The sequence below is a fragment of the Phyllostomus discolor genome, chromosome 10 (genome assembly GCF_004126475.2).
Source record: "Phyllostomus discolor isolate MPI-MPIP mPhyDis1 chromosome 10, mPhyDis1.pri.v3, whole genome shotgun sequence".
Taxonomy (NCBI): Eukaryota; Metazoa; Chordata; class Mammalia; order Chiroptera; family Phyllostomidae; genus Phyllostomus; species Phyllostomus discolor.
This window is the reverse complement of record NC_040912.2, coordinates 48309872-48335675: the sequence shown is the minus strand read 5'-3', so window position 1 is coordinate 48335675 and position 25804 is coordinate 48309872. Positions and strand designations below refer to the sequence as shown.

Here is a 25804-nt window from a genome sequence, read left to right as displayed (position 1 = left end):
GTCTTGTCCCAAATCACATAAACTATTAAGAAATCTGAAACAACTTGCCTTCCTAGCCAAAAGTTAGCCACAACTTTTAGCTTTAAAAGTAGGAAGGTATAGTTAAATATCTAGTAACATACCATGTAGCAAATGTATTCTCAGCCTAATTTTGGAGAGAATTAATTGTTTTTTATATTGGTTGTCAGAGCTCTAGGAAGTATACTATCAAAATAGTTTCAGGGCTACACCAAGAGTAAAAAGAAAACCTATTTAAGATTCTTCTACTGGCAGAGATACCTCCCCCCCCCTTATTTGTTTCTTTGTTTTATCTTTCAGTCTTTAGCCTTTCTTTTATGAAAATGATTTAAGAAGAAACATACTGTTTTTGGAATATGTTGAAATAAACTCTTCTCTTTTTTTGAAAGACTTTTATAATCAGTTTGAAATTATCTGTATCTTCTAATGATAAATGTTCATAGCAAAAGCACTTTGACAGCATGAAATTTAAAAATTGATATCATTGCTTAAGCTGTTTTAGCTAATTTTATTTCAGGAGGATGAGGATATTCTATTACTAACATTATAATAACATCCACAATTGTCATTTCTATCACAGTAAGTTTAGCCTCTGTAAAATGTAAAGAGTCGTAAAAACAGGTAATGAACATCATCTGTTGAATGAAATAAATTCATTATTGTCTCTTACCAGAAATATGATGGGCATCTTCCAATAGAAGTAAAAGCTGTTCCTGAGGGCTCTGTCATTCCCAGAGGAAATGTTCTCTTCACAGTGGAAAACACAGATCCAGAGTGTTATTGGCTTACAAATTGGATTGAGGTGAATTGTTTTGTTTTTATTTTTTATTTAACATTAATTGAAGTTGTGAAAACCATTCAACTGGGATTCTAGTCTTAAAAATGCTATTAATAAAGTGATATGTCTTCCACAATTTAATAAACCTTTCCAATCCTCAATTTCCTCATCTATAAAATGACAGTTGGATGAAAAAATCTTTAAGGTTCCTTCCAGTGAAATGTAATGTTCTGAGATTTTATCTAAATCAAAGTATTAAGAATTATTACTGTTAAAACTCAGTTGGCTTCCATCTTATTTGTCACACTCTTAAATGTGTATTATCATGGAGAAAAATTAGAAAAACAGCACAGGTACATTTTTAGTAACTTGAGAAATCTTTTGGATATTCTGTTCCAGTTAAAGGAGTTCTGTTCAAATTTTTAATAATTGCTTTCTTTATTCTTACCTAATGAGTTAGGGCCTAGGCTCTACTTCCTGATATTTCTCATCTAAATACATTTTAAGATTGACTGGTTATTTTGTTTAATTTCTATGGGTAAAAGGAGGTTATATTATAAGAGTTTATATTACAAGACTTTTTGTTTGTTTTTCCTTGTATCTACACCCAGGCAATCATGTTTTTTCACATGCTTATAGTTTTGATATTAAATATCTACTTAGCTCCTCAACAGCTTAATTCACACTTGATCTTAGCCAAAAGGCCGATAAGCAATACCAGCTTAACTTATATTTTCTCTATAAAAGAAAATATTTTGGAAGGTGACTGTAGAAATACCACATTTCTCTTTGAGAGGTATTTATTTAGTACATGCAACTGACTCTTACTAGTTTATTGTTTACACTAATTTGTTATGTTGTAAAATAATACATTTGAAGTTTATTTGAAAACTTGAAAAGATTTAGAAGTAAGAGGTCCAAAAATATGTTTGAAACTCCTTTTTTGCTAAGTTGACAAGAAATTTAAAACTTTCATATCAGATTCTTAATGGGCCATCAACAATAAACTAATGGGCTCAGAAAAAATTTACAATTAACTAAAATGCAGATTTTGAATAATTCACTGCTGTCTTAAAACTTTGAATTAACTGTGAACTCAAAGTAAAAGAAAATGTATTTTATTATTAACTTTTGTGTAGTTGTTACTGTATTTGTGCTGGCAAATATTTGATTTTAAAGGGATGGTATTATAAAAACATCCCCTTATTGTTCTTTCTGATCGATCCATGTTTTATAAAATACTGTGTTTACATTCAATACCAGGTCTCTAAAAGAGGGTTTGTGAGTTTTTATGTGGGGTTAAAAGAGATTCATCCTACTCTACTCATCCCCAATCCAAGTTTACTGCCTTATAATATGAAATCTGTTACCAAATTCAATAAACTTATTATTTACAAACTTGAAGATTTTCTTTAGGCAATTCTTGATTTAAAATATTTTAAATATAATACTCAATAGTGCTCCTTCCAACTCTCTCTCCCATTTTATATTCCAAGTTAGTAATACCATTCTTTAATGAATGAATTAATTAATACCATTCTTTAATACCATTCTTTCATTACTAGTGCTAGAAGAAATTTTAGTTTACACATCAAATCTCAGAACATTTTTAAGAGATCCTAAGGGCTCTGCAGTAGTGTCTCAGACTTACAAGGGGCCAAGGATCAAGCATATTAGGCTAAACTTATCCATCTCTTCCAACCATAAAACAAAACCTTGCACTGTTAAAAAGAAAAGATGACTTTAAAAAACATTACATTAATCAAATGCCCTCATTTTACAGATGGGGAAATTGAGTCCTGAGTGAATGGACTGTAGTTAACAGAGTAGGCCCAGTCCCCTTTCTGCTATACCACACCATTTTTTATTCTTTCATAACATTCTTCATCCTGTAACAGTAACATTATAATAAACACATCTTAAATGAATTTTGCAGGTTTATTTACTTTAGTCTTAGTTTTTAGCTAAAAATTTAATCTTGATTTGTGTGGGCAAATTGCTATTTTGGAAAAGTTTCCAACAAGGCCTACTTTCATTAGACCTTGGATTAACCCAAACTAACTTGCCTTTTTTTTTCCCTTGCTTACACCTACAGTGATCTTTTTTAAAGGGGACTGATTTTGTTAAGAGTATAATTTAAGCTGATTTTGTTGGACTATGAAAAGGAAATGGTGATGTGAAGGATCACTGTGTCTGATAGTTATTTCCTTCCTTCCCTGGCATTTTTCGAGGGGTAAGGTCAATCTTCTACCTTTTAACTCAACTAGAGTTGTTCACGTTATGTTTTATCTTTTTCATACTCCTAGATAATGTCAGTGTAAGTTAAATTAAAGTATGAGTTCATTGAATTAAATTCAACAAGTGAACATTGATTGAGTATTAGCTATGAACAAAAAAGTTCTGGACACAGAAATTAGGACAAGATATGTCTTATTTAAGGGTCTTTGGGGGAGGAGCAATTTATTCTTTTTTTCTTAATTTTATTTATTTTTAGAGAGGGAAGGGAAGGAGAAAGAGACAGAGAGACAGAGAAACATCAGTGTGGGGTTGCTGGGAGTCATGGTCTGCAACCCAGGCATGTACCCTGACTGGGAATTGAACCTGCGACACTTTGGTTCGCAGCCCACGCTCAATCTACTGAGCTACGCCAGCCAGGCAGCAATTTACTCTTAACTAACCACTAACATATGTAAGAATGATAAATTGGTAGAGAAAAAATAGGTAATTCTAAGGAATCTGAATTGGAAAACATATTAGTCTGTTACATTTTTTTCCATAAAATAAAAGACACATTTTTCATTTTCACCAATAACTTTATTGATTTAGATATTTTGAGTATGTCAGCTAACTCCCACTGTCTGGCTTTTAATGTGTAGAGGCCATGGGTACTGCTAAACATCTTCCAATGCATAAGACAGCCCCATAGCAAAGAAGTATTTGACCGATATGTCAGTAGTACCAACAAACTATGCAAACCATTTTTGACATGTTTGATTGATCGTAGCACCTTGTGCATATACTACACAAATCTTTTTGCATTTCAGTTGCATTTATACCTTTCTTGAAATAATAAAGTATAGTACACTGACAGTGTTGTATATTTTCTTTCATTTTCAGTTTTAAAAATGCCTACACAAAAATTCACCCATTTTGATAAGATATTTTTTAATGCTGATACGACAGCTTTCACAAGACAATCTAACACAATTATTTGAACGAAGTTAAAGACAACTAAGCACAACTGCAGCCAGCATATGGGAAAAAACAAATGAACTTCTTGGCCAACCCAGTAAATAAATTTTAATAAAGAAGAGGAATAGCTGAGCAATATCCTTAGAATATTTTTAAAAACCATTTTTAGAGTAGCAAATAGCCCAAAGGGAACTTCAGCATTAAAGTGGGAGATATAGTAGGAAATCAACCTCTAGATGGTAAATAAGACAAGATTATAGGAAGCCTCGAATTTCTGTATGAATTGGCTTTTTCCTCTATGGATGATAGTCATTAAATGACTTTAAGGAATAGCAGGACCTGAATAAAACATTCTCTTTAGGATGATAATCAGTGGTTATCATCCTAAAGGAAGTGAAGAGGAAGTCAGAGATTAGAGGTAGGTAATCATGGGCAATGGCAGTGGAATCAGAAGAGTAATTTCAGAAACAGAATGGTTAGAGATTGAAGGTAATTGGTTATAGAGTTTAAGTTAGTAGTTGCTTTAGTTTTCTGTTGTTATTTAACAAATGATCCCAAAATAAAATAGCTGTTATTTCTCATGATTCTGTGTTGACTAGATGCTTCTCTGCTGCTCTTGCTTGGACTTTGGTGTCTGCATGCAGCTGAGGATCCAGCTAGGACAGGGCAGTCTGGGGCCTCTCTGAGACAGCAGGAACTGTTGGGCCTCTCTCAGTAACTTAGCTTCTTCACAGCATTGTAGTCTCAAGGATCCAGGAGACTGAGACCTGCAAAACCTCTTGAAACAGTAGCTTTGAAAGTCATACAAGATGACTTCTGCCACATTCTGTTGGTTAAAAGCAAATCATAAGTACAGCCCAGAATCAAGGGATGAAGAAATAGATTCCATCTTTTGATGAGAAGAGCTGCAAAGATTTGGGGCCATATTTAATCAGTCATCATAGGAGTCTAATGCTACAGTTTGTTTGTTTTTTCTTTTTAGGTGACCGAGTCGGAAAATCCAAGGTTAAATAATCTTTTGTTTTTACTTATTTTATTTATTGATCACTTAACTGGTATTCAGTAAAAACTAGTTTTGTAAAACCTAATTGGTACATTAAATAGATTATTGATTGCAGTCAAACGTTGTTATCTTAGGTCTTTCTGAAATAAATTTGAGACCACTTCTAATAATAGACTATCTGGTTTATAAAATAAAGATAGAAAGTTATGGTCCTATTATGGAGAAGGTATGAATTCCCAAGCCATAATAATTAATATATTTGCCATGATTAAGCATCAGACTTACTTTGGGTTTCCTGACAGCAAAGGTGAAATAGAAAACCAAGGTACAGTTCTTATCAGAAAGAAGGAACTTAGTGATTCTTTCATGTTGTCCTCATTTGATAACTTACATAATAGGTACTAAGTATATTATAAATAGTGGCCTTGCAGTTTTACGACATGCAGAAATGTTTCATGCTGCCTTCTTAAAGTGACTTCTGATAAAAAGTCACCATAGTTTTCTGATAAAAACTATGGACATAAAGCACAACTCAGTGGATAGAATTCCCTAGTGCTAAGCAAAAGCATTCAAGTATATAACCTACCAATAGTTGTATTAGATCCAAGTCTGTCTAGAGGAGTAAAAGGATAACTTTAGACCCATACTATACTGTTCAAGGTGTAGACCATGGACCAGTGCTGGTCCATGAACTATTTGATACAGCTTCACATTAAACACAGAAATCAAGAATAAGCATTTAGAAACGTTTATGGTAGTTGCCTCACCATCCAAGTGTGTATGTATTTAAAAAAAACTATTAGTCCATGACAGATTGAAAATACTTTCAAAAGTTAGTCCTGCATCACAGATAGTCTTTCCAACTATTATTTGCATCTTTGGAGATTTGGATAAAAATGTGATGTTCTCAACTATTAAGGACCTGGTGTGCTTTTCCTTTATGTTGCTGATTTGAGAGCCAAGCTATGCACTGTATCTGGAATGCATGCGATGACATCCTGTTGTACAGTTGAAATGTCTAAATGGTATTTCCAGTAGTGTGGAAGTTCAGAACATATCTCCAGGGAAAGCTAGGATTCTCCTCAGAAAGAACCCAGTATTTTATGTATTAATATTTGTGGTTAATTTTATTACTACAGACCATTCTTGTTCAGTCCTGGTATCCAATCACTGTGGCCACAAATTCTAGAGAGCAGAAGAAAATACTGGCCAAATATTTGTTAGAAACATCTGGTAACTTAGATGGTCTGGAATACAAGTTGCATGATTTTGGCTACAGAGGAGTCTCTTCCCAAGAGGTAAGGAACTGAAGAAAACCTCATTGAATAAAATGTAGATTGTCAGTAGGTTACAATTATAAACTTCCTGGGAAGTTATGGGATTGATGTTGGTCTGCATAGGCCACATTTTGAAACTCTAGAAATTGAGTGAACAGATAAAGTACCTACTGTGTGTTAGCCTCTGTTTAAAGTTCATGGAATATAGTCTTCAACAAATGTTTCTATCCTTTATATATCAGATGAGTGGGTAGATAGACTGACAGACAAACGTAATATGGCAGATGTCAGATAATGCTACAGAGAAGCATTAGGCAGAGTAAGGGAAAAGAGGGTGATGGGAAATGGGAGTGGGTCACTGTTAAACCATTCTCTTTGAGGAGGTAACAGTTGAATTATTAAATACGTAAGAAAACTGGATCTTTGTCATAGGAACTGTTTTCTCTGATAATAGTTCAATATCTCTCTAAGAATAGCAGAAGACAGTAATTCTTTGGGAGCTATATGGTCTATACCCAAGTATGGGTCTTTTTTTTTTTCTTCTTTTGGATTTGGTTTTGGGTTTATTTTCCAGACTGCTGGCATAGGAGCGTCTGCTCATTTGGTTAACTTCAAAGGAACAGATACAGTAGCAGGAATTGCTTTAATTAAAAAATACTATGGAACAAAAGATCCTGTTCCAGGCTACTCTGTTCCCGCAGCAGAACACAGGTAAAATTCTGTTTTCATTCTCTTGCCATCTAAATATTTGTTGTCTATAATTAATAAGTTTTTTCCTTTGTTTATTTGTAATTCAGTTATAATTTTGCTTAAATATAGAGCTGGGTTCTCTAGTAATGCTTCATGACCTTAAGCAATACAAATTTATTACTTATCTTTGTGTAAAGATTAGTATCCGGGAGGTAGAGAACTTGTAACCATCTAATGAAAACAGTTTAAAAGCTTTTCTTTTTAATTGGTATATTGCTCTTATAGGTTTTTCTTTAAAGGACTTTTTCAGCTGCTCTTATGGCCATGTGCAGATATATTGTATCTGTTAAATTAAGTCTAGAACCACTCAAACCTGATCACTTTTTTCCCTTTCCCTGCTCTTCTACATGACCTCACCTGTCTTTGCCTTCGGAATTGTCATCTGGACTCAGTACCCTCAATTGTAGATGAGCAAGTAAGCCCTCTCAATGAAAAGAAGAAAGTTCAGATTCTCCTTTTGCTTCCTTATCTAATCTCACTAAATTATCTCAAGGCGAACTAGGAGGCAGTTGTAATCTAAGCAGCAGCTGGTCTGATCCTAGAGTTAATTTGTTTTGAAAAGATATGCTGGGATGGGGGTGGGGAGTAGAAGTGGGTGTGGTGGAATAAATGGTAATAGAAAAAAAAATTAAAAGCTAAAACAATCATGTCAAACTTTGTTTCTGGTTCTTGTAACAAAATTTATTTACTTTCTGGGAGGTTTATTAAGTCTTACTTACAGTAGAATATTGCAGGGTGCCAAAACCAGTAGTGAGCTTAGAATAAAGCTTGAGCTTTTTATAAAAAGTAATTTATATTTATTAAGCACTTGTTTTATATGATGCAAAAGCTAAACATTTATTCAAGTTAATCTACTGAGCACTACAAGGGATAGAAATTTGACTCTCTTCAGGATAAAATAGTACAGTAGTGATGTTCTTCTCTGTTGATTAAATACTTTTAAGGGAGTACAATCAAAGCGCTCTAGTGGTGCAAGGGAAGGAAGGGAAGGAACGATTGCATTCCGATGACAGAATCAAGAAAGGATTTATGGAGGTAGGATGTGAAATCGACTTATTGAAGGAATGGTAAAATCTAATGGCAGTCACGGGGATGACGCATTCTCTAAATGAGAATTTACTGCATGCCTACCATGCATCACACATTGTCCTGAAAGAGCCAGAAAGAAAGAGGAGACTGAATGTGTTTAGGGAATCAGGGATAACACATTGAGACTGTAGGGAACAAAAGGTAAACTGGGAAGACAGGTTAGTGAAGACTCTCAAATTTATGCTAGGTTATTCTAATTCCATTTTCAAATGGAAGTGAGCATTGAAATGTTTGAGCAAAGAAGTGATGTTAGAGAAATATTTTAGGAACATTATTTTGATAGCAGGGTTTCTTCTGAATTGGAAAAGAGAAACAAGAAGGTAGGAGGCCTTATAGGAAGCTATTGCAGCAGTTATGAGAGGTGACAAGGTTCAAAACCAACTGGCCAAAATGAATGGAAAGAAGCAGATAAACATGAGCAATGGCTTGGGGGATGAAGTTGCTAGAACTTGATGATTTGAATTAGGACTCAGTAGAGAGTAGATTCAGCTAACATTTATGAGAATTGCCATATTAGGGCCTTATTGAATGCCACATTTAAGACTAGTGAAACTGGGAAAATTTATGAACAGATAATGGTTTTAGTGTTAACAGTATTTTTATTTCAGACTTAGATGTATATACATTTTTTAAAACTTACTATAGTATCTGTGTGTTAGACACTTGACTAATGGTTTTATTTCATAGTAATAACATCATGTGTATAGTACTATAAATCTGAGAATAAAAAGATAGCGTCAGTGTCATCTTTAGGGTTTTCATGTTAACATGGTGAAAATCCATTCTACTTATACAGTCACATAGTATTTACTACATTTGTAAGTGTTCAACTCCTTGATATAAATTAAGAGTATTTCAAATGACCTTAAATACAAAAGTCTTTTAAACAACAGTATAGTGAATAGAACTTCACAGCTGACATATGGGTGGCCTTGGGCAAATCACTTATCTCTCTGTTTTTCAGTTCCTCCATCCAGCCAAACAAAAGGAGGAGCAAAAATTTTACATCTTTAACATCAGCTGGCATAAATGAGAATAAATGAGCTGATATCTAAAATAACTTTTAAATAAGTGAACTCTAAAATTTACAGCACTGCCATTATTATAGATATTTTCTTAAGGAATATGTTAATCTGGGTTTAGAAATATTCAGTTACATAACTTTTCCCTCAAACTTGGGAAAGGTATCTAATTATGTACCGCACATTGGAATATTAGCATAAATAGAGTTCATTGAGTAAATATTTATGAAAAAGACCAAATACTATAGACCAAATACTATGAAGACCAATTTGGTCTTCATAGACCAAATACTATACTAGAAGAATAGATAAAACATTTGGATTATGTACAGGATGCTTTAGGAAATGACTGGGATAATGAGATGAAGATACTCATCTTCCTACCTAACAAAGTACATCTGAAGTACAGAAGCAAAACCTGTGCTAGAGTACACATTTTGGAAACCCTCATCACACAATATTTTTAAAAGCATATAGAGTTTTTCGATTCACAGAGATGTATAAAGGGAGACAAGTGCCCAGATCAGAACCTTTGGTCAGAATGAAGAAAGGAGAGAGAGCATAGCATCTGTTGGAGACTGAAAAGGAGCTGTAGAAGTAGGAAAAAATCAAAACGTAGGAGGTGTTATTGAAGTCATGGGAGAGAAAGCTTCAGGAAAGTTCAAATGCCACAGAGAAAACATAAAATAAAGGCTGAAAATGAACAGTTAAATTTGCTAGACATGATAAACACAAATAGCTGAGTTAGATGACTATTGATACAATGCTAGTAAAACATAACTGCATAAGCAATGACCTCTAACTGTAGGATATTTTTTCTTCAGTTACAAAGCTCTGCAGTATTGCAAGTCTAGATTGTGTCCCTGATAAAGAGGACAGTAGCAATTCTTCTTTGTTTTTTTTAATCCTCACATTAAAATATATTTTTTATTGATTTTAGAGAGGGGGACACACACACATCACTGTGAGAGAGAAGCATCAGTTGGTTGCCTCCTGTATGCCCCCCAACTAGGGATCGAACTGACAACCTTTTGATGTACCAGACAATACTCTGACCAACTGAGCCACCTGGCCAGGGCAACAGTAGCAATTCTTAATATGAAGAAAGGGCTTCTCTTCATCATGTCTTAATTTCCCCTTAGCCTGTAGATGTTTGCATAATACCTATGAGGCCAACATAGTTACTGGCAGCCTCTAGTTGTTTAGAAGAGTGTTCACTGTGTAAATAGGCCATTTCTCCATTTCAGACAAGAGTAGTGTCTCTGGATAAATAAACCTGAATGGTACATGCTCTGCTATGCCCAGCATACCATTGGCAGCATGGAAAATGTTGTTTACTCTAGTCCTTCAAAAAAAAAGTAGAAATGAAATAACAATTTGAAACATAAATTAGTATGACACTTCAAACTATTTGAGGTAAACTTAATCTGCATAGTGTTCTACAATAAATGAAAGGGTTGTCTTTTCATTGTTTTGCTTATGAAAATGAGGTAAAGGCAAAGACTAGAAAATTGGGGAATAAAGAAAAATTACTTGGCATGAAGAAATGGCAATCTTCAAATTTATTATTTTGTATATAATAAAAAGATTGTATACACAGGTAGACATAAGTAGGTTGACAGTTGTGAGTATGCAAAACATTTATTCTTTTATTATTTATTATTATATTATTATTATTAACTTATTTTTCCTACTTCTGTATTAGCCCACAAGTACTTAAGTTACATATTATTAATCTGTTCAATAAGAAGAACCATTATTGAGGACATTATAAAAATCACTGTAACAATTCTTGCTTCATAGAAACTCTCACACTTTATTTCCCATCTAAATTATGTTCTGTACAAACTAAATATTATAAATGAAATAAATGACTTACCATTAGAAGATACAATAGGTAAAGATTTAGTTGACTATATGGATCTGTATATAGGTTAAGTAGTTGCCTTTAAGTTTTAGATTTTGAAAGATAAAAAAGATCAAATACATGTCTGCTATTATTGGAATATGGTTTTGAAAATTCACAGGAGGGAGCTAAGTGCTTTACATTGCCTAGCAAATAATGGGAGCATGTGTTCATTTTTTCTAACATCTGGGCATAACGAATTGAGTGCATTCAGTAAGGGCTTTTTAATTCACTGAGTTCAAATGAGTAGGTTCAGGAGTACCTCCCAAAAAAGTTGAATATGACTTAATAGCTAAACTAACTATTGGAAAGGAAAAATATTAAGTTTCAGTCTTTAAAAAAGTTATTCAAGGGGTGGTTTAGTCCAACTATTTGACTAACCTGTTGTGCATTCTTTAAACTAAATCACTCACTTTCTCTGAAGTGTTGATGGTATAGTATAGTAAACATGAGATATGATTCAGGAACAGTAATGTGACCGCCTAAGTAAATCTGTATCTTCATTTTGTTTTCTAGTACCATAACAGCTTGGGGGAAAGACCATGAAAAAGATGCTTTTGAACATATAGTAACACAGTTTTCATCAGTGCCTGTATCTGTGGTCAGCGATAGCTATGATATTTATAATGCGTGTGAGAAAATATGGGGTGAAGATCTAAGACATTTAATAGTATCAAGAAGTACAGAAGCACCACTAATAATCAGACCCGATTCTGGAAATCCTCTTGACACTGTATTAAAGGTAAATTTTAATACATAACTTGATTATTAAAATGCCTGTCGACCAGCTGCATCAACACTACTTTTGATTTTATTTATACACATGCCATTTCAGAGCTATCTGGACCTTATTTTAGAGTTGCAGCCAGGAGAGGGTAATAGATTTGCCCAAGGTCACACGATAATAACAGAAAGGGTACCCAGACTTATGGGTTACTTATATAAACTGTCAAATAGACAGTTAAGTACTACTGATATTTCCTGCTTACTTTCAAAATTAATAAATAGCATTACCATTTTAAGGAATCCTGTGACTTAACCAAGTTTATAGTTTGTTTATTTTTCTTTTATCACAAGCCATTGCTATACCTTTCAAATTCTTAGTGCAAAAGAAATATGTGGAAGGTGATGTAGTAAAAAAAAAAATTGAAAATACTCAAGTAGTGATTCTTTTTTTTTTCTAAGATTTTATTTTATTTATTTTTAGAGAGGGAAGGGAGGGAGAAAGAGAGAGAGAGAGAGAGAAACATCAATGCGCGGTTGCTGGGGGCTGTGACCTGCAACGCAGGCACGTACCCTTGTTGGGAATTGAACCTGCGACACTTTGGTTCGCAGCCTGCGCTCAATCCACTCAAGTAGTAATTCTTTAAAGGTACTTCAGTCCTCAGTGTAGCAGTGTTGTCTGTTTTTAGTATTCAGGACTTGGTTTGCCTTCTTTGAAAAGTACTAAATTAGAGCAGGTTATTTGATCCTCATCACTAGAAAAATATTGCATTAGGTGCTGTACTTAAGCTGTCATTTACTCGCTATGATAAGTATTACATTCTCTTTTTATAGACCAAGAAACAGACTTAGATAAAGAGGTTAAAGTAACTTGCTCAAGGTCACACAACATGTAAAATAGCCAAGTATCCATTGTCATTGTCACCTTCTCATTTTACCAGTTTCCCACCTAATGATTGGATGATAAATTACCACTTAAAAAAGGGGAATATAGAACCAAGGAAGTCTTTTCTTATCCTGTTATGTAATAGGCCAATCTTAAAGTCTTTTTTTTTTAGATTTTATTTATTTATTTTTAGACAGAGCGGGAGGAGGGGGAGAGAGAGGAAGTAGAGAAACAGCAATGTGTGGTTGCCTCTCATGTGCCCCGAGCTGGGGACCTGGCTGGCAACTCAGGCACGTGCCCTGACTGGAATCAACCTGGCAACCTCTTGGGTTGCAGGCCAGCACTCAAGCCACTGAGCCACATCAGCCAGAGCCTTAAAGTCTTATCTTAGCCTCAAATGTTAACAGATTTAGTTTTAACAAATTTAACAGTTTTCATGTTTTTCCTGTTACCTAATAAAAAAATATGTAGACTTAGTTTTAAGAATAATAAAGTCTGGCCCTGGCTGGCGTAGCTCAGTGGATTGAGTGCGGGCTGCAAACCAAAGTATCGCAGGTTCGATTCCCAGTCGGGGTACATGCCTGGGTTGCAGGATTGATGTTTCTCTCTCTCTTTCTCCCTACCTTCCCTCTCTGAAAATAAATAAATAAAATCTTAAAAAAGAAGAAGAAGAAGAAGAAGAAAGTCATCAATATGGAATTTCCTCATTGTTAGAATCATCAGTCTGTTTAGGAGAAGGGAGTGTTGTTGAGGAGGAAAATTGTCTGATAGGTCTTTTGAATTTTTAAGCTTTCTGAGAAATTTTAAATCAATGTTTGGGTATTTCAGCTGCTACACAACTTTTAGTAGTTAATGAATGAGTGGTATGATTTGCATATTATGCAGTTTAGCTTAAAAATTGTGTGTCATCTTTAATTGAGGAGAACTTCAGAGAAATTGGGTTATATGTGCTTCATTTCCAACTTTGTCTTGCAAATCATAGTTCTCTGAACTTTGTAATTCAAATGGATTTATATTTGTTTTATCAAAATTAAACCAAACAAAACTATCAGGGACAAAAAGAATAAATCCAAATCAAAAGTATAATCAAGAGTTTGTTAAGTAGTGCTTTCTATACCTTTATTTACTATCTTAAGCTCCTAATGTTAGTTTTTTTTTTTAAATGAATCTATATAATTTAAAAGATGTAGGGAAAAATACTGTTTTGAGACACTTTACTGTTAAAATGATGTGATAGAAATAGAATGCCTGTTTCTAACATTATCAGAAGGAATTCAGACTAAATTTTGAAAGATTTACACATAAGGTAAAATTTTTTGAGTAAATTGATTGTTTTTTATATTCTCAAGATTGTCTAGCAAATCAAAGTCACTTTTTTAACTTTGGAAAGCTTTTATACTTTTTTTTCATTTTTAGTTATTTTGTGTTGGGTGTGTATTTTTCTGTACAGGTTTTGGATATTTTGGGTAAAAAGTTCCCTGTTACTGAGAACTCAAAGGGCTACAAGCTGCTACCACCTTATCTTCGAGTTATTCAAGGGGATGGAGTAGATATTAATACTTTACAAGAGGTATGTGTTTATATTAAGTGTTCCAATAAGATAACCGTAATTAAACTCCTTTTTTATTAGTTTGATAAATAATACATTTATAATTTCAGCACAATTTATTCTTTTCGTAAGAGTGTGTGTCTTTTCTGTTAATTGCTTAGATTTTATAAAGAATAGTAACTTAAAGTATAGAAGTACCAACCAAACCACATTTGCTATTCCCAGTTCTCACTGGCCACCCTGGATGACAAGCCTAACAAAGTATCACTATCAAACAAGACAACGCCAGTCAAGGAATGTTCCTTGTATATAAAACAAAAGTCTTTCTTTTTTTTTTAAGATTTTAGTTTATTTTTAGAGAGAACAGAAGGGTGGGAGAGAAACATCAGTGTGTAGTTGCCTCTCACACACCCCCACCAAGGACCTGGCCTGCGACCCAGGCATGTGCCCTGACTGGGAATCAAACCAGTGACCCTTTTGTTCACAGGCTAGCACTCAATCTGCTGAGCCACACCAGTCAGTGCTAAAACAAAAAGTCTTGACACTGCTCATACAGGTTCAGTTTTAATGGAGTGGAGCTTCACATACTCTAACCATGTGAAACTCACATGTATTCATATGTGTGTTTTCAAAATTATAAAATGGTTGGTCAGCTCTTCTAAATTAAGCCTCGACTGTCATCACTATTATTGTTAGATTTAGTCAAATAGTGTATTATGTTAAACTTTTGCCTCTTTTATTCTCAGATAAGCTTCTGAAGAGCTATAACTTCATAAAATATACTCCAAAAAGTTATGGTTATCACTGATTTCATAATGTGGACTCTCTGCCCTTATAAACCATTGACATTTTAATGTATACCAGTCCCCAATGGTATCCACTTGTATAATATGAGTCATCAAAGATTTTTCTGTTTGACAGAATTTAGTGTGGTTAGAGTAAGATCAGTACTCAAATTTTAAATAATGTGTTTTCCAAAGAGTCATTTAAAAGAAAGAACTACTGAATAGAAGAAATAGGATTTCTGTAGTGATATGGATTTAGAGTTCCAAAATGAGGTTTCTTCCACCAACTCTCCCAAACTGCTTTGCCCAAGAAAAGTGGAAATTCCCCAGACTCCTGTAAGACATTTGGGTTGGAACATTTGGGGCTTTCCTGTGAAAGGGAAAGAAGAAATAGAAAAAAAGTCTGTAGTGATGAGGAAAAAGACCTTATTTTAGAGATCTCAGTGGGCATGTGTAATTTCTGTTGTCTTTTTAGCTCAGCTGAATCAAAGGTTTCTTATCTTGGCATCCCATTTCTACACTTTAGGCAGTTTAGTAGGTACCCTCTTTATCCTTCTTTCAGATGAAGAAACATGGGCAGGGTACTGTACCATTTTCAGGAAAACCATTAGCTCCATGTTCTTCCCTCTACTTATATCTGCCCTCCCTTGTTCCAGTGGTGGGCCCTAAGTTGGAATGTTCAATCAGGTATTTGAACTTCCCTTTAGAAACTGAAACTCTTGGCTTTCTTTTTTTTCTTTTCTTTTTTTTTTTTAACCATGAACGAAAAGTCAAATACTGAGACAGGCACACAAATAGTGATTGGCATTGGTAAAACCTTAAACAGAATGATCAGAGAATGAATAATTTTTGTAATGCAAATGTACTCATGTTGATTTACCTAAAGAGTGAAACCTGCTTTCTTCATATTGGAAGTGGGTCAAAATAAGTTTTTAGAAGCAGAAGGAAGGATTTATGTAGTGCTTTTGCTTTTTATATATACTAAATTGGATGCCTTAAGTTTGACAAAATGAAAAATCTGTTTAATTTCAGACATCTGACTTCTTTCATTGACTGTCAGCCTCACTATTTGGACTGCTTATTCCCAGTCTTCCCTGTGACATCCACATGAAATTTATGACATAAGCACGCCCTAGCTTGTGTGTACCAAAATCAGTCTGCTTATTTAGGAAAAGAAGTAAAATCTCTTTTGTGTTGGACAAAATACAGATATCTTCTTTTTCTGTTTGTGTCTTGGTTAGGGATTCAGTCATCTTGATTTATCGGGGAGACCTTTCTATTGGAGTGGTTCATTAACAATGTTAAAATGATATCAAATTCTCAAATTTTGGTGAGAAGATTTCTTTGCAAGTGAAGTCCCACATATTTTAAACACTTTTCTTTCCTTTTAGCTATCTAGTATTTTTTCCCTAGAACCCTTTTCTTTACATTTCTAGGAAATTTCCCCTAACCCTCACAACTTTGGTCCATAGACTAAATAGAAGATTTATATAAATCTTAACAATAGGGACACATTAATTTATCTAAATATAATGTATTGTAAAAACAATTATAGATCATAGTGCATGATTGAGATGTATGGATGTGATAACAAAAATATTTTAAAACTTTTTATTGATTTTAGAGAGATGGAGGGGAGAGAGACACACACAGAGATACCAATTTATTATTCCACTTATTGATGTATTCATTGGGTGTTTCTTGTATGTGCCCTGACTGCGGATTGAACCCACAGTCTTGGTGTACTAGGACAATTCTCTGACAACTGAGATATATCCAGCCAGGGCACAAGAACATTTTATTTAAATACTGATGGCATAATATGGCTCTTCTCATTTCAGTTAGATACCCTGGGCATAAATAGGAAAACGAAGAGTAGTGTCTAATAGTTAAATTTTGTCAATTTATGTCTAATCAGATTTCCTTTTGATGGTATGTGTAAATATTTTTAAGTAATAATTTTCTCCCAGATTCTGTAATTTCCTGTACTCTTAACAGAACAGCTCACTTAAACTTTAAATTGTCTGAATTGTATAACTTTTGGTGCAGCTATATTAGAAGAATATCTGTAAGAAACTGGCCCAGGAGTGCAGAGATATGACATTAGGTGATTACTCTTTGTAATTTCCTCATTCTTATGCTTCTGAGGCATATCTAAAATCATATGACAGGTCCAAAACTTATTTTCTGTTTGTTTGTTGTTTGTTTGTTTGTTTGTTTGTTTTAACCTCACCACCTTACCCTCCAATCATTTCCCTTTCTTTTCCTCCATATTTGTTTTCTACTCTTTACATTTCTTCCATATTGAAATTTACTGTTTTGAAACGTCTTAATTTTGTATTGTTTATAAGATTTTTATTTTTTTAGTTATACTGTGTTCACGGTTATATCAATAAAAAATAAATCTGAATCCAGGACCTTTGAATACTTTTGAATTCAGGTTTAATAATAATGACATGAGACTGAGTTTGTATATATATATATATCCTAAGGAATCACTTTAAATTAAATTGTTTATGTTTTCATCTTGATTTATCACATATAGTAGTAGAATTAGATGGGATTTAGGAAGAAACTTGCCTTTTTTAATGTGGGATTGTTAAAATATTTTTATTGTTCATTGTTGCAAATAGTAGATACATCAGGTTAAGACTCTTACTATTTGAGGAGAATATAGTGAATTTATATTAATGATTTGCATAAAATTAAATCTGCTTATGATTTTCAATTATTTCTGAAAATTCTGTTTCAATAAAAAGGAACTAGACTTTCCAGTACTTACTTTTTACTATTCTCATGAAATTAAGGAACAATTACTAAATTTCACTTGAAACCTTCTGCCCTTTTTTTTAAAGATTTTATTTATTTCTTTTTAGAGAGGGGAAGGGAGGGAAAAAGAGAGGTAGAGAAACATCAATGCATGGTTGCCTCTCTCAGCCCCCCTACTGGAGACCTGGCCCCCAACCCAGGCATGAGCCCTGACTGGGAATCAAACTGGAGACCCTTTGGCTCACAGGTTGGTGCTCAGTCCACTGAGCTACACCAGCCAGGGCACAGCCTTCTACCTTAAAAGTGATTCAAGATATGATACATAAGACAGATGCAGGGTAAATAAGTCCTACTTAGAAAAAAGAAATATAAATGACAATAATAATGTAGTTTAATAAATCAGTGTAACTTAAATTATGTGTCCCTTGATAAAAACTATTCTAGTTGTCAGAACTATATGTTCAAACAGGTCTCTCTAGCTGGCTTGTAGATAATCTTTCTGCCAAAAATGATCCAATGATAAATGTTAATGCCCAGTCTAGTCATAATTGTGTTTATGGCACTGGAGTTCCAGCCAGAGTAAAATGACTCTGACAGTGTCTGAACTGATATGTAGGAGAGAATATTTTATATTGTTTTACCACCAATATCAATTTATTTTTTAAATGCCCCATTACATTTGACATGTATTATGGCATGTGATAGATAACATATAGTAATACGGGACAAATGTCTAGGTTTCATTGCTTGTGCTGCTGGCATCTGGGCCACAACTACAGGAGGCAGAGAAGTGTATTCAAGTAAACTTAGCTACTTATAACCAATTTTTTTCTTACCCTCTAATTTCCTTCATTTCCTTAATCCTAACCACAGGTATGACGACAATACAAAATCCCTTTCAGATTGCCCTTTTTGGGATAGTTGGATTTTTAAAATAGAAAATGTGGGATGTAATTTTGTATATACTTTATTATTTACTGTGTTGTAAGACAATTGTAGGATGGGTTTATTCATCAGTATGGGCTATTGATGCATATGGGCCCATATTATCTTTTTCTTCCCAATTACCTTCTTTTTCTTCCAAATTACTTAGTGTTTTTGTTGTTGTTGTTGTTGTTTTTCTCTTCCAAATAATTTAGCATTTGTTTTATTTTTTTAATCTTCTAGATTGTAGAAGGCATGAAACAAAAAAAATGGAGTATTGAAAATGTTTCTTTCGGTTCTGGTGGAGCTTTGCTGCAGAAATTAACAAGGGACCTCTTGAATTGTTCCTTCAAATGTAGTTACGTTATAACCAATGGCCTTGGGGTATGTCCTGTAACCTTTAATATGTTAGTACCTTCTTTATGTGTCTATGTAGAATGCAGTTATAAAGAATAAAAGGTCCTGAGATATTAATATATTGTCAGGTATCACTCACTGTAGCTCATAAAAAAGGAAAGAAAAGAGACACTAGGTAATAAATATAGCATGGCTTAGGACAATAAAGGAGACTAGGAAAAATGAGATGAGAGATTCAGAGACAGTGCAGGTCAATCATTTTCTACTGCTCCCTACAGTATAGAACTTTGAATAAAAAATTGACCCTACTTGACTAGGAACATCAGCTAACCTAGAAAGGTGGAGTGTGAGGTTGGAGTTCTGTTACCAGAATCATGTGCTCATAGCCTTAGAATAGGGGAACCCAAGCTGCTAGGCAACTGAACGGTATTCCCCTTAGCCCTTCATACACTCCAGTGTCCAACCCACGGCTCTTGGGCAGCATGTGGCTCAGGATGGCTATGAATGCAGCCCAGCACATAATTGTAAATTTACTTAAAACCTTTTTTTTTTTTTTTTGCTCATCAGTTTAGTGTATGTGTATTTAATATGTGGCCTAAGACAACTCTTCTTCTAGTGTGGCCCACAGACGCCAAAAGGTTGGACACCCCTGCTTAAGAGTCCATGGGTAGAGGGTGGAGGAGGGGAATCCTCGCCTAAGAACACACGGTTCAATACCCTGCTTTGTTCACCTCCACCTTTCTTTGGAGATTACTGGGATTGACCCACCTGCTTCTTTCAAAGCCATCAGTAGTTGCTTCTTACTATGTTTTGCCCCCTGCCTTTCTTATTGTGAAGCAAGCATTCTGCTCTTAGGTTCTCTAGGTCTTTTTTGCTTCTAATAGTAACAAGGTAATAGAATAAAAAGTAGCAAAATGGAAAGGTTATTAAATAGGAAAGCCTTTACCTTAGTAAAATCCTACTTCTGGAGCCACAGATTATATAATTGAGTTGACCTGGAATTGTTTTTCTAGCATGCCTGTGCTATGCCTAGATCAGTTTAAAGACAACTTGTAATGTAAAAGAAGATACCTTAAGGATTAATGTTAACCTCAGTGACTTCCTACAAAGGAGGATTTGGTGTTCTGCAGTGGTAAGAAAGGATAGCCAAGATTTAGATTTTGTTTTTTCCTAGCAGAGGACTCACTCTGTCCTCCAAAACAGGCTAGAATTATGTTTCTAAAAGTTTGATGTGGATTGGTTTCATTATACCTATAAAATGCCTTAAAATTTATACATAAATTAAGTGTATGGCTTTTTAAAATAGAGTTAAGTGACCATTTCTTATGATTAGTCTTCTTTTTCTGAATTTGGATTTCAGATTAATGTCTTCAAGGACCCAGTTGCTGATCCCAACAAAAGGTCCAAAAAGGGCCGATTATCTTTACATAGGACACCAGCAGGGAATTTTGTTACACTAGAGGAAGGAAAAGGAGACCTTGAGGAATATGGTCATGTATGTATCTATGCTGATAAAGTTTGTTTTGTTTTGTTTTGTTTTGTTTTAACAGTAATAGCTTGGCTCTCCAAATTTAAAAAGGAGGATTTTATGTTGTATTTTAGTTTTAAATTATTTTCAGAACAATTTTTTTGGAGGACAAAGTAGTTTTTTATAAATTATACAATAGCTGACTTAGCCTACCCAATTAGGATGAAAAACAAAAAATGGTTAGATCATAAATGTGAGACTTATTTATACTTTGGGTGAAATATTTTGTAACATTCAAAAAAAGTAAAAGTTTTTCCAAATAGTGACCAGCAGAGTAGTGACTATAAGTTTCAGCAACCTGTATTTGATCTTCCATTTTTTGCCCATGAGCAGAGAATTTTTTTTTTGCCAATTAGTAGTGAATTTTTTCCGAAGAGGAATATTACAAACACTTAAAGGATGCTCTTACACTTCCCATAGCTATCTATATTACTATAAGCTTTGGTAATTTTAATAGTTAAAAGAAAGACTATCCAAATTCTCAAATGTTGTTAAAGTTAACTTAATTTTTAAAAAACAACAATCCAGTCTAGATGGTTTTCTTTAGTCTCATTTGATTGTCACAGCAACTCTATGGGATAAAAAGGCAAATTATGTTACCTTATTAGTGTAAAAGGTGAAAACTATGTGATTACATAAGGAATAAAAGGTGAAACCTAGACTTAACTGTTTTCGGATTCAAGTCAACCAAATTGGAAAAATTTATAGTATGCTAAAGTAGTCCATATGATCTAATGGTCTTTAACATATACAAGTACGTTTATATTTGTGAACTCAAAAGTTACAAAATTTCTATTTTTGAAGCCTCTGAATTAAAAAACTACTCAATTTTAGAGGGAAACTACTCATGAATATATTCACAAGAGAAAATTTACATTAAACATAAACACATTAACTTATAACTTTAGATTTGTTATTTCAAATATTCTACTTGTTACTTTTATTATATTTTAAGATTTTGAACCAGAATTAACAAAATAACATTTTTGTTAACTTTAATGAAAAAAAGTTTATAAACAAATTTTAGAATTAGATCCCTTTATAGAGCCTGTTTATGCAGTTCTTTGAGTAGCTTTCACTTAATTGTAGCTACCAGGACTATCCTGAATTACTTTAGGCATAATCATAACTATTAATTTAAAAAAGCCATTGATATTAAGCATATGTGAATGATATTCCAGAATATTTAAGGCAGTATCTAAGCATTTTGACAGGTTATATTTAACTTTATGAAAGAAAATGCTATGGCTAGAGCAGTGCGATTTAAAAAACAATGATGTGTAATATCATATGTTTAACAATATTCATACTAGATAGAAAACTTAAACATGGTAGATTATGATTTTTTCAAAGGGAAATTAGAAGCAGATAATTCTTCAGTGAGACAGTAGTGGCTTTAACAGACCCAAAAGGGAATTTAGTCCTAATTTCTTAAATTGTCTTTGCTAATATATCTTTGCTACCCTTGCAGGGATCAAATGGATTACATATATCAGTGACTTTTGGATATATACAGTGTCTCTTTAAATCAGTCACTGTGCATTAGTTAAGAAATCAATAATTATTTTTGTTTCTGTTTAGGTTTGGTTTCTTCTTCTTCAGGGTTTTGTTTGTTTGCTTATTTTAAGTCAAAAACTCGGTAACTAACAAATTTATTAAATTCCAGGCTTATGCATTTAACTGGTGTTGAGTCTGTTGGCTAGGAACAAGGGAAAGTCTGGCAGGTTTTTCTTCTTGCACCGTCAGTGGTGATTATCAGCAACAGCCAGGGTTCTGGGCAACTTGTGTTCTACCTGGGGGGGAGAGGAAGATGGGGTCATCTAGGTGTTTTGGTTTTTTCTTTAAGGAAAACTGTCCTAAGAATGTAATGTTAAATCATTTCTGTTCATAAAAGTTAAATATTTCTACATAACCATTTTAGATAATGCCTTGCTCTCTGCCTGCTCTACCAGCATTCTCTGCATGTAAAACAATTTCATAACTTGAGGCATAACTCTGTATTTACTCATTCATCAAGCATCGCATACGGTAAGTATTTTGCTTGATAGTCTAATCATTAAATTTTAGTATTGTTATATTTGTGCAGGATCTTCTCCATACTGTCTTCAAGAATGGGAAGGTGACAAAAAGCTATTCATTTGATGAAGTAAGAAAAAATGCAAAGCTGAATATTGAACTGGAAGCAACACCTCATTAGACTTTGTTTTCTGACTGCGTGAGTGTTCTTGCCTGTGTGTGCGAATGTGTGATACATAACACATTGTACAGATGTGTGGGGTTTCTTTATTTTATGATACATTACAGCCAAATTATTTGTTGGTTTATGGACATACTGCCCTTTAATTTTTTTCGTTTTTTCCAGTGTTTAGGTGATCTCAAATTAGTAAATGCACTTGACCATGTAAAAGATCAATGCTCAAGTAAGCTTTTTAGGCCCTTTGCCAATAGATAGTAATTTAATCTGGTATTGATCTTTTCTCAAATAACAGAACTGAGAAACTTTTATATATAACTAAAGATCACATAAAACAGATTTGCATAAAATTATCATGATTGCTTTATGTTTATATTTAACTTGTATTTTTGTACAAACAAGATTGTGTACGATATATTTAAAGTTTCAGTGATTTAACACTTTCCAACTTTTCATGATTTTTATGAGCACAGACTTTCAAGAAAATACTTGAAAATAATTTACATTGCCTTTTGTCCATTAATCAGCAAATAAAACATGGCCTTAACAAAGTTGTTTGTGTTATGTACAATTTGAAAATTATGTCGGGACATACCCTATAGAATTACTAATTTCACTGCCCCTTGTAGAATATGTATTAATCATTCTACATTAAAGAAAATAATGGTTCTTACTGGAATGTCTAGGCACTGTACAGTGATTATATACGTTGGTCATTGTATTGTACCAGTGAAATGCCAAATCTGAAAGGCCTGTACTGCAGTTTTATATGTCAGATATTGCCTGTGGCTATAATATTCACCTCAAGATTTTAAGGAGATAATGTTTTTAGAAAGAATTTCTGCTTCCACTATAGAATATATACATAAATGTAAAATACTGACAAAAATGGAAGTAGTGTATTTTAAAGTAATTACACGTCTGAGTTTATTTTTCCTATTCTATGGTTAATATGACTTAATACTGGAATGGGTAGTCAGTGTACTTATTATTTTAAATTTTTTGATTCTGTTATATTTTTCATTAAGTTTTTTAAAAAATTAAATTGAATATTAAATTGTATGGACATCATTTATTAATTTTAAACTGAATCCCTTAATAAATAGCATTTCATTAAGTTTTTAAATGAAGATGAATGATCCCCAATGAAAAAGCATGATGACATGTTTGAATAGAAGAATCTTAACCAGAAGCAGAAAGTTGGCTAATTTCAAAGTGTTCAACCTCACAATGTTCTAGAGTGATTAACTGCTAGATTCTGAGTCAGTCATCACATCTGACAGGAGACCATTTGTTTGTCTTTTGGGGTTTATAATTGATTCCTTTACATATAGGTCTATTCTTGTAAGGCAGGGGATTGGACATCTATGGCCCACAGGCCAATTTGGACTGCGCTTTTTTTTTTTGCTTTTTCTTTTCTTTTTTTTTTTTTCTTGGTAAAATCTTGTCCGTGGCAGCTTTCTTAGGCAGCAGCAGGAATAGTTGCAGTAGTGACCACATGGCCCAGAAAGCCTGAAATGTTTATTATCTGGCTCTTCAGGAGTGTGCCTTGAATTTTATGAGAAATAATGGTTTTCAGGGAAGAGAGGAGGCTAAGTTGATACAGAGTTCGTCTCTCTTTTGTCCTTTCTTTTCTCATCAAAGAATCTGGTTGGAAGACCGATTTAGAAAAGCTTTAACATATTAAATGTGAAATTTTATAAATTGAAAAGCCATAAATCATCTGACCTGAACAGTTACACAAGAAAGTAATTTTTTTTGCAGATGATTCTAAACACTTGTTTAATGTGAATAGTAAGTGTTATTCTCCTTCAGTAAAAGTTTTCGTCTTGTAATTTCTGGTAAAAAATAATTTTAAGCTGATTTTTAAAAATGTATTCAAGTAACAATTAGTAGCATTAAAAAGAACACATCTTCACAAAATGTGCTAAGGGGCTTATAGTAAATTAAAAGAAAATACATTTATTACCAATAATACCTGTGATGACCACCCATAAGTTTGATTTTGTTCAAACACTGGAATTATACTACAGACAGTATTATTTTGTACTGTGAATTTCAGCAGTTTCAGAGTGTCTAGAGGAGTTTTATTTTAAAACTTTCAGTGAATGCTAAAATCTGTACATTTGGACATGGCCATAGATGGCAGGGTGGAATGATTAATTCTGTTAGCTCTTAGCCACTTGTAACTGATTAATCCTGAATTTCCATCCTAAGCACTTAGTATTAGCCCATCACCATTCTGAGTAGCAGTGGTTAACATAGATAATCAGATAGAACTCTGCCATGTCACCCTTAAATCAGCCTAACTTATTCCAGACAAAAGCAAATGGCATGTGGGTTTGCTTAAATCTTTAGATTTGCAGCTGACATCAGTTAATCCTCCTCAATTCGTAACATCATGAAGTATTTGTATTTTAAATAGGAGATAGTTCTGTGTTAAGACTCTTTATTTGTACTCTATACTTAAAGTAAAATGGTTTTAGTGATTATCCCTTATTTCCTTTCTTGAAATAAATTGTTATGAAAAATATTTTATAATTTGGAAAACTAGAAAGAGAAAAATGGCAAGGTATTTATTGTTCTGTTTGCCATAATTTAGAATTCAACATTTAAACAAGTATTTTATAGTTTTACATTCCTTTTTAACCCATTCAGTGGAGAATGTCCACTTTTCTCCAAAGTTGTATGTTAAATCAATTCTAATATGTATTCGACATCAAAGATAAACATTTAATAAACATGGAAATAAAGTTTAGCTCTATTAGTGAAACGTTAAATTTGACTGTGTGCTTCCAGTAATGGCATATTTCTAGACTTGCTTTTTTTTGGTCTTCCTTCAGTTCAAAGAATTACAGAGTGAGAGGGAGAGGTGTCAAAGATGACTCCTGTTTTCTGCTTTGTGCAACTTTATGAATGGCAGTGCCTCTTAACTAAGAGCGAACACTGGAAGGAGACCAGTTTTGGGGAGAAAGCACAATTCCTGTATAAAGACTTGAGACGTCTTTGAGATACTTAAATGTGTATATTAAGTAGCTGGATATATAGATTTGG

General features: G+C 33.5%; 1 protein-coding gene across 1 annotated transcript in view; it reads left to right on the top strand.

The window, feature by feature from the left end:
- NAMPT (nicotinamide phosphoribosyltransferase) overlaps positions 1 to 23812 on the top strand; it is a 35875-nt gene extending 12063 nt beyond the window's left edge. Inside the window, exons 4-11 of the mRNA XM_028525138.2 lie at positions 692 to 820; positions 6131 to 6289; positions 6843 to 6979; positions 11552 to 11777; positions 14095 to 14214; positions 18915 to 19055; positions 20389 to 20523; positions 22643 to 23812. Coding sequence (XP_028380939.1) covers positions 692 to 820; positions 6131 to 6289; positions 6843 to 6979; positions 11552 to 11777; positions 14095 to 14214; positions 18915 to 19055; positions 20389 to 20523; positions 22643 to 22753 — 1158 coding nt within the window. The 3' untranslated portion in view covers positions 22754 to 23812. The remainder of the gene's footprint in view (positions 1 to 691; positions 821 to 6130; positions 6290 to 6842; positions 6980 to 11551; positions 11778 to 14094; positions 14215 to 18914; positions 19056 to 20388; positions 20524 to 22642) is intronic.
- The last annotated feature ends 1992 nt before the right edge of the window (positions 23813 to 25804 follow it).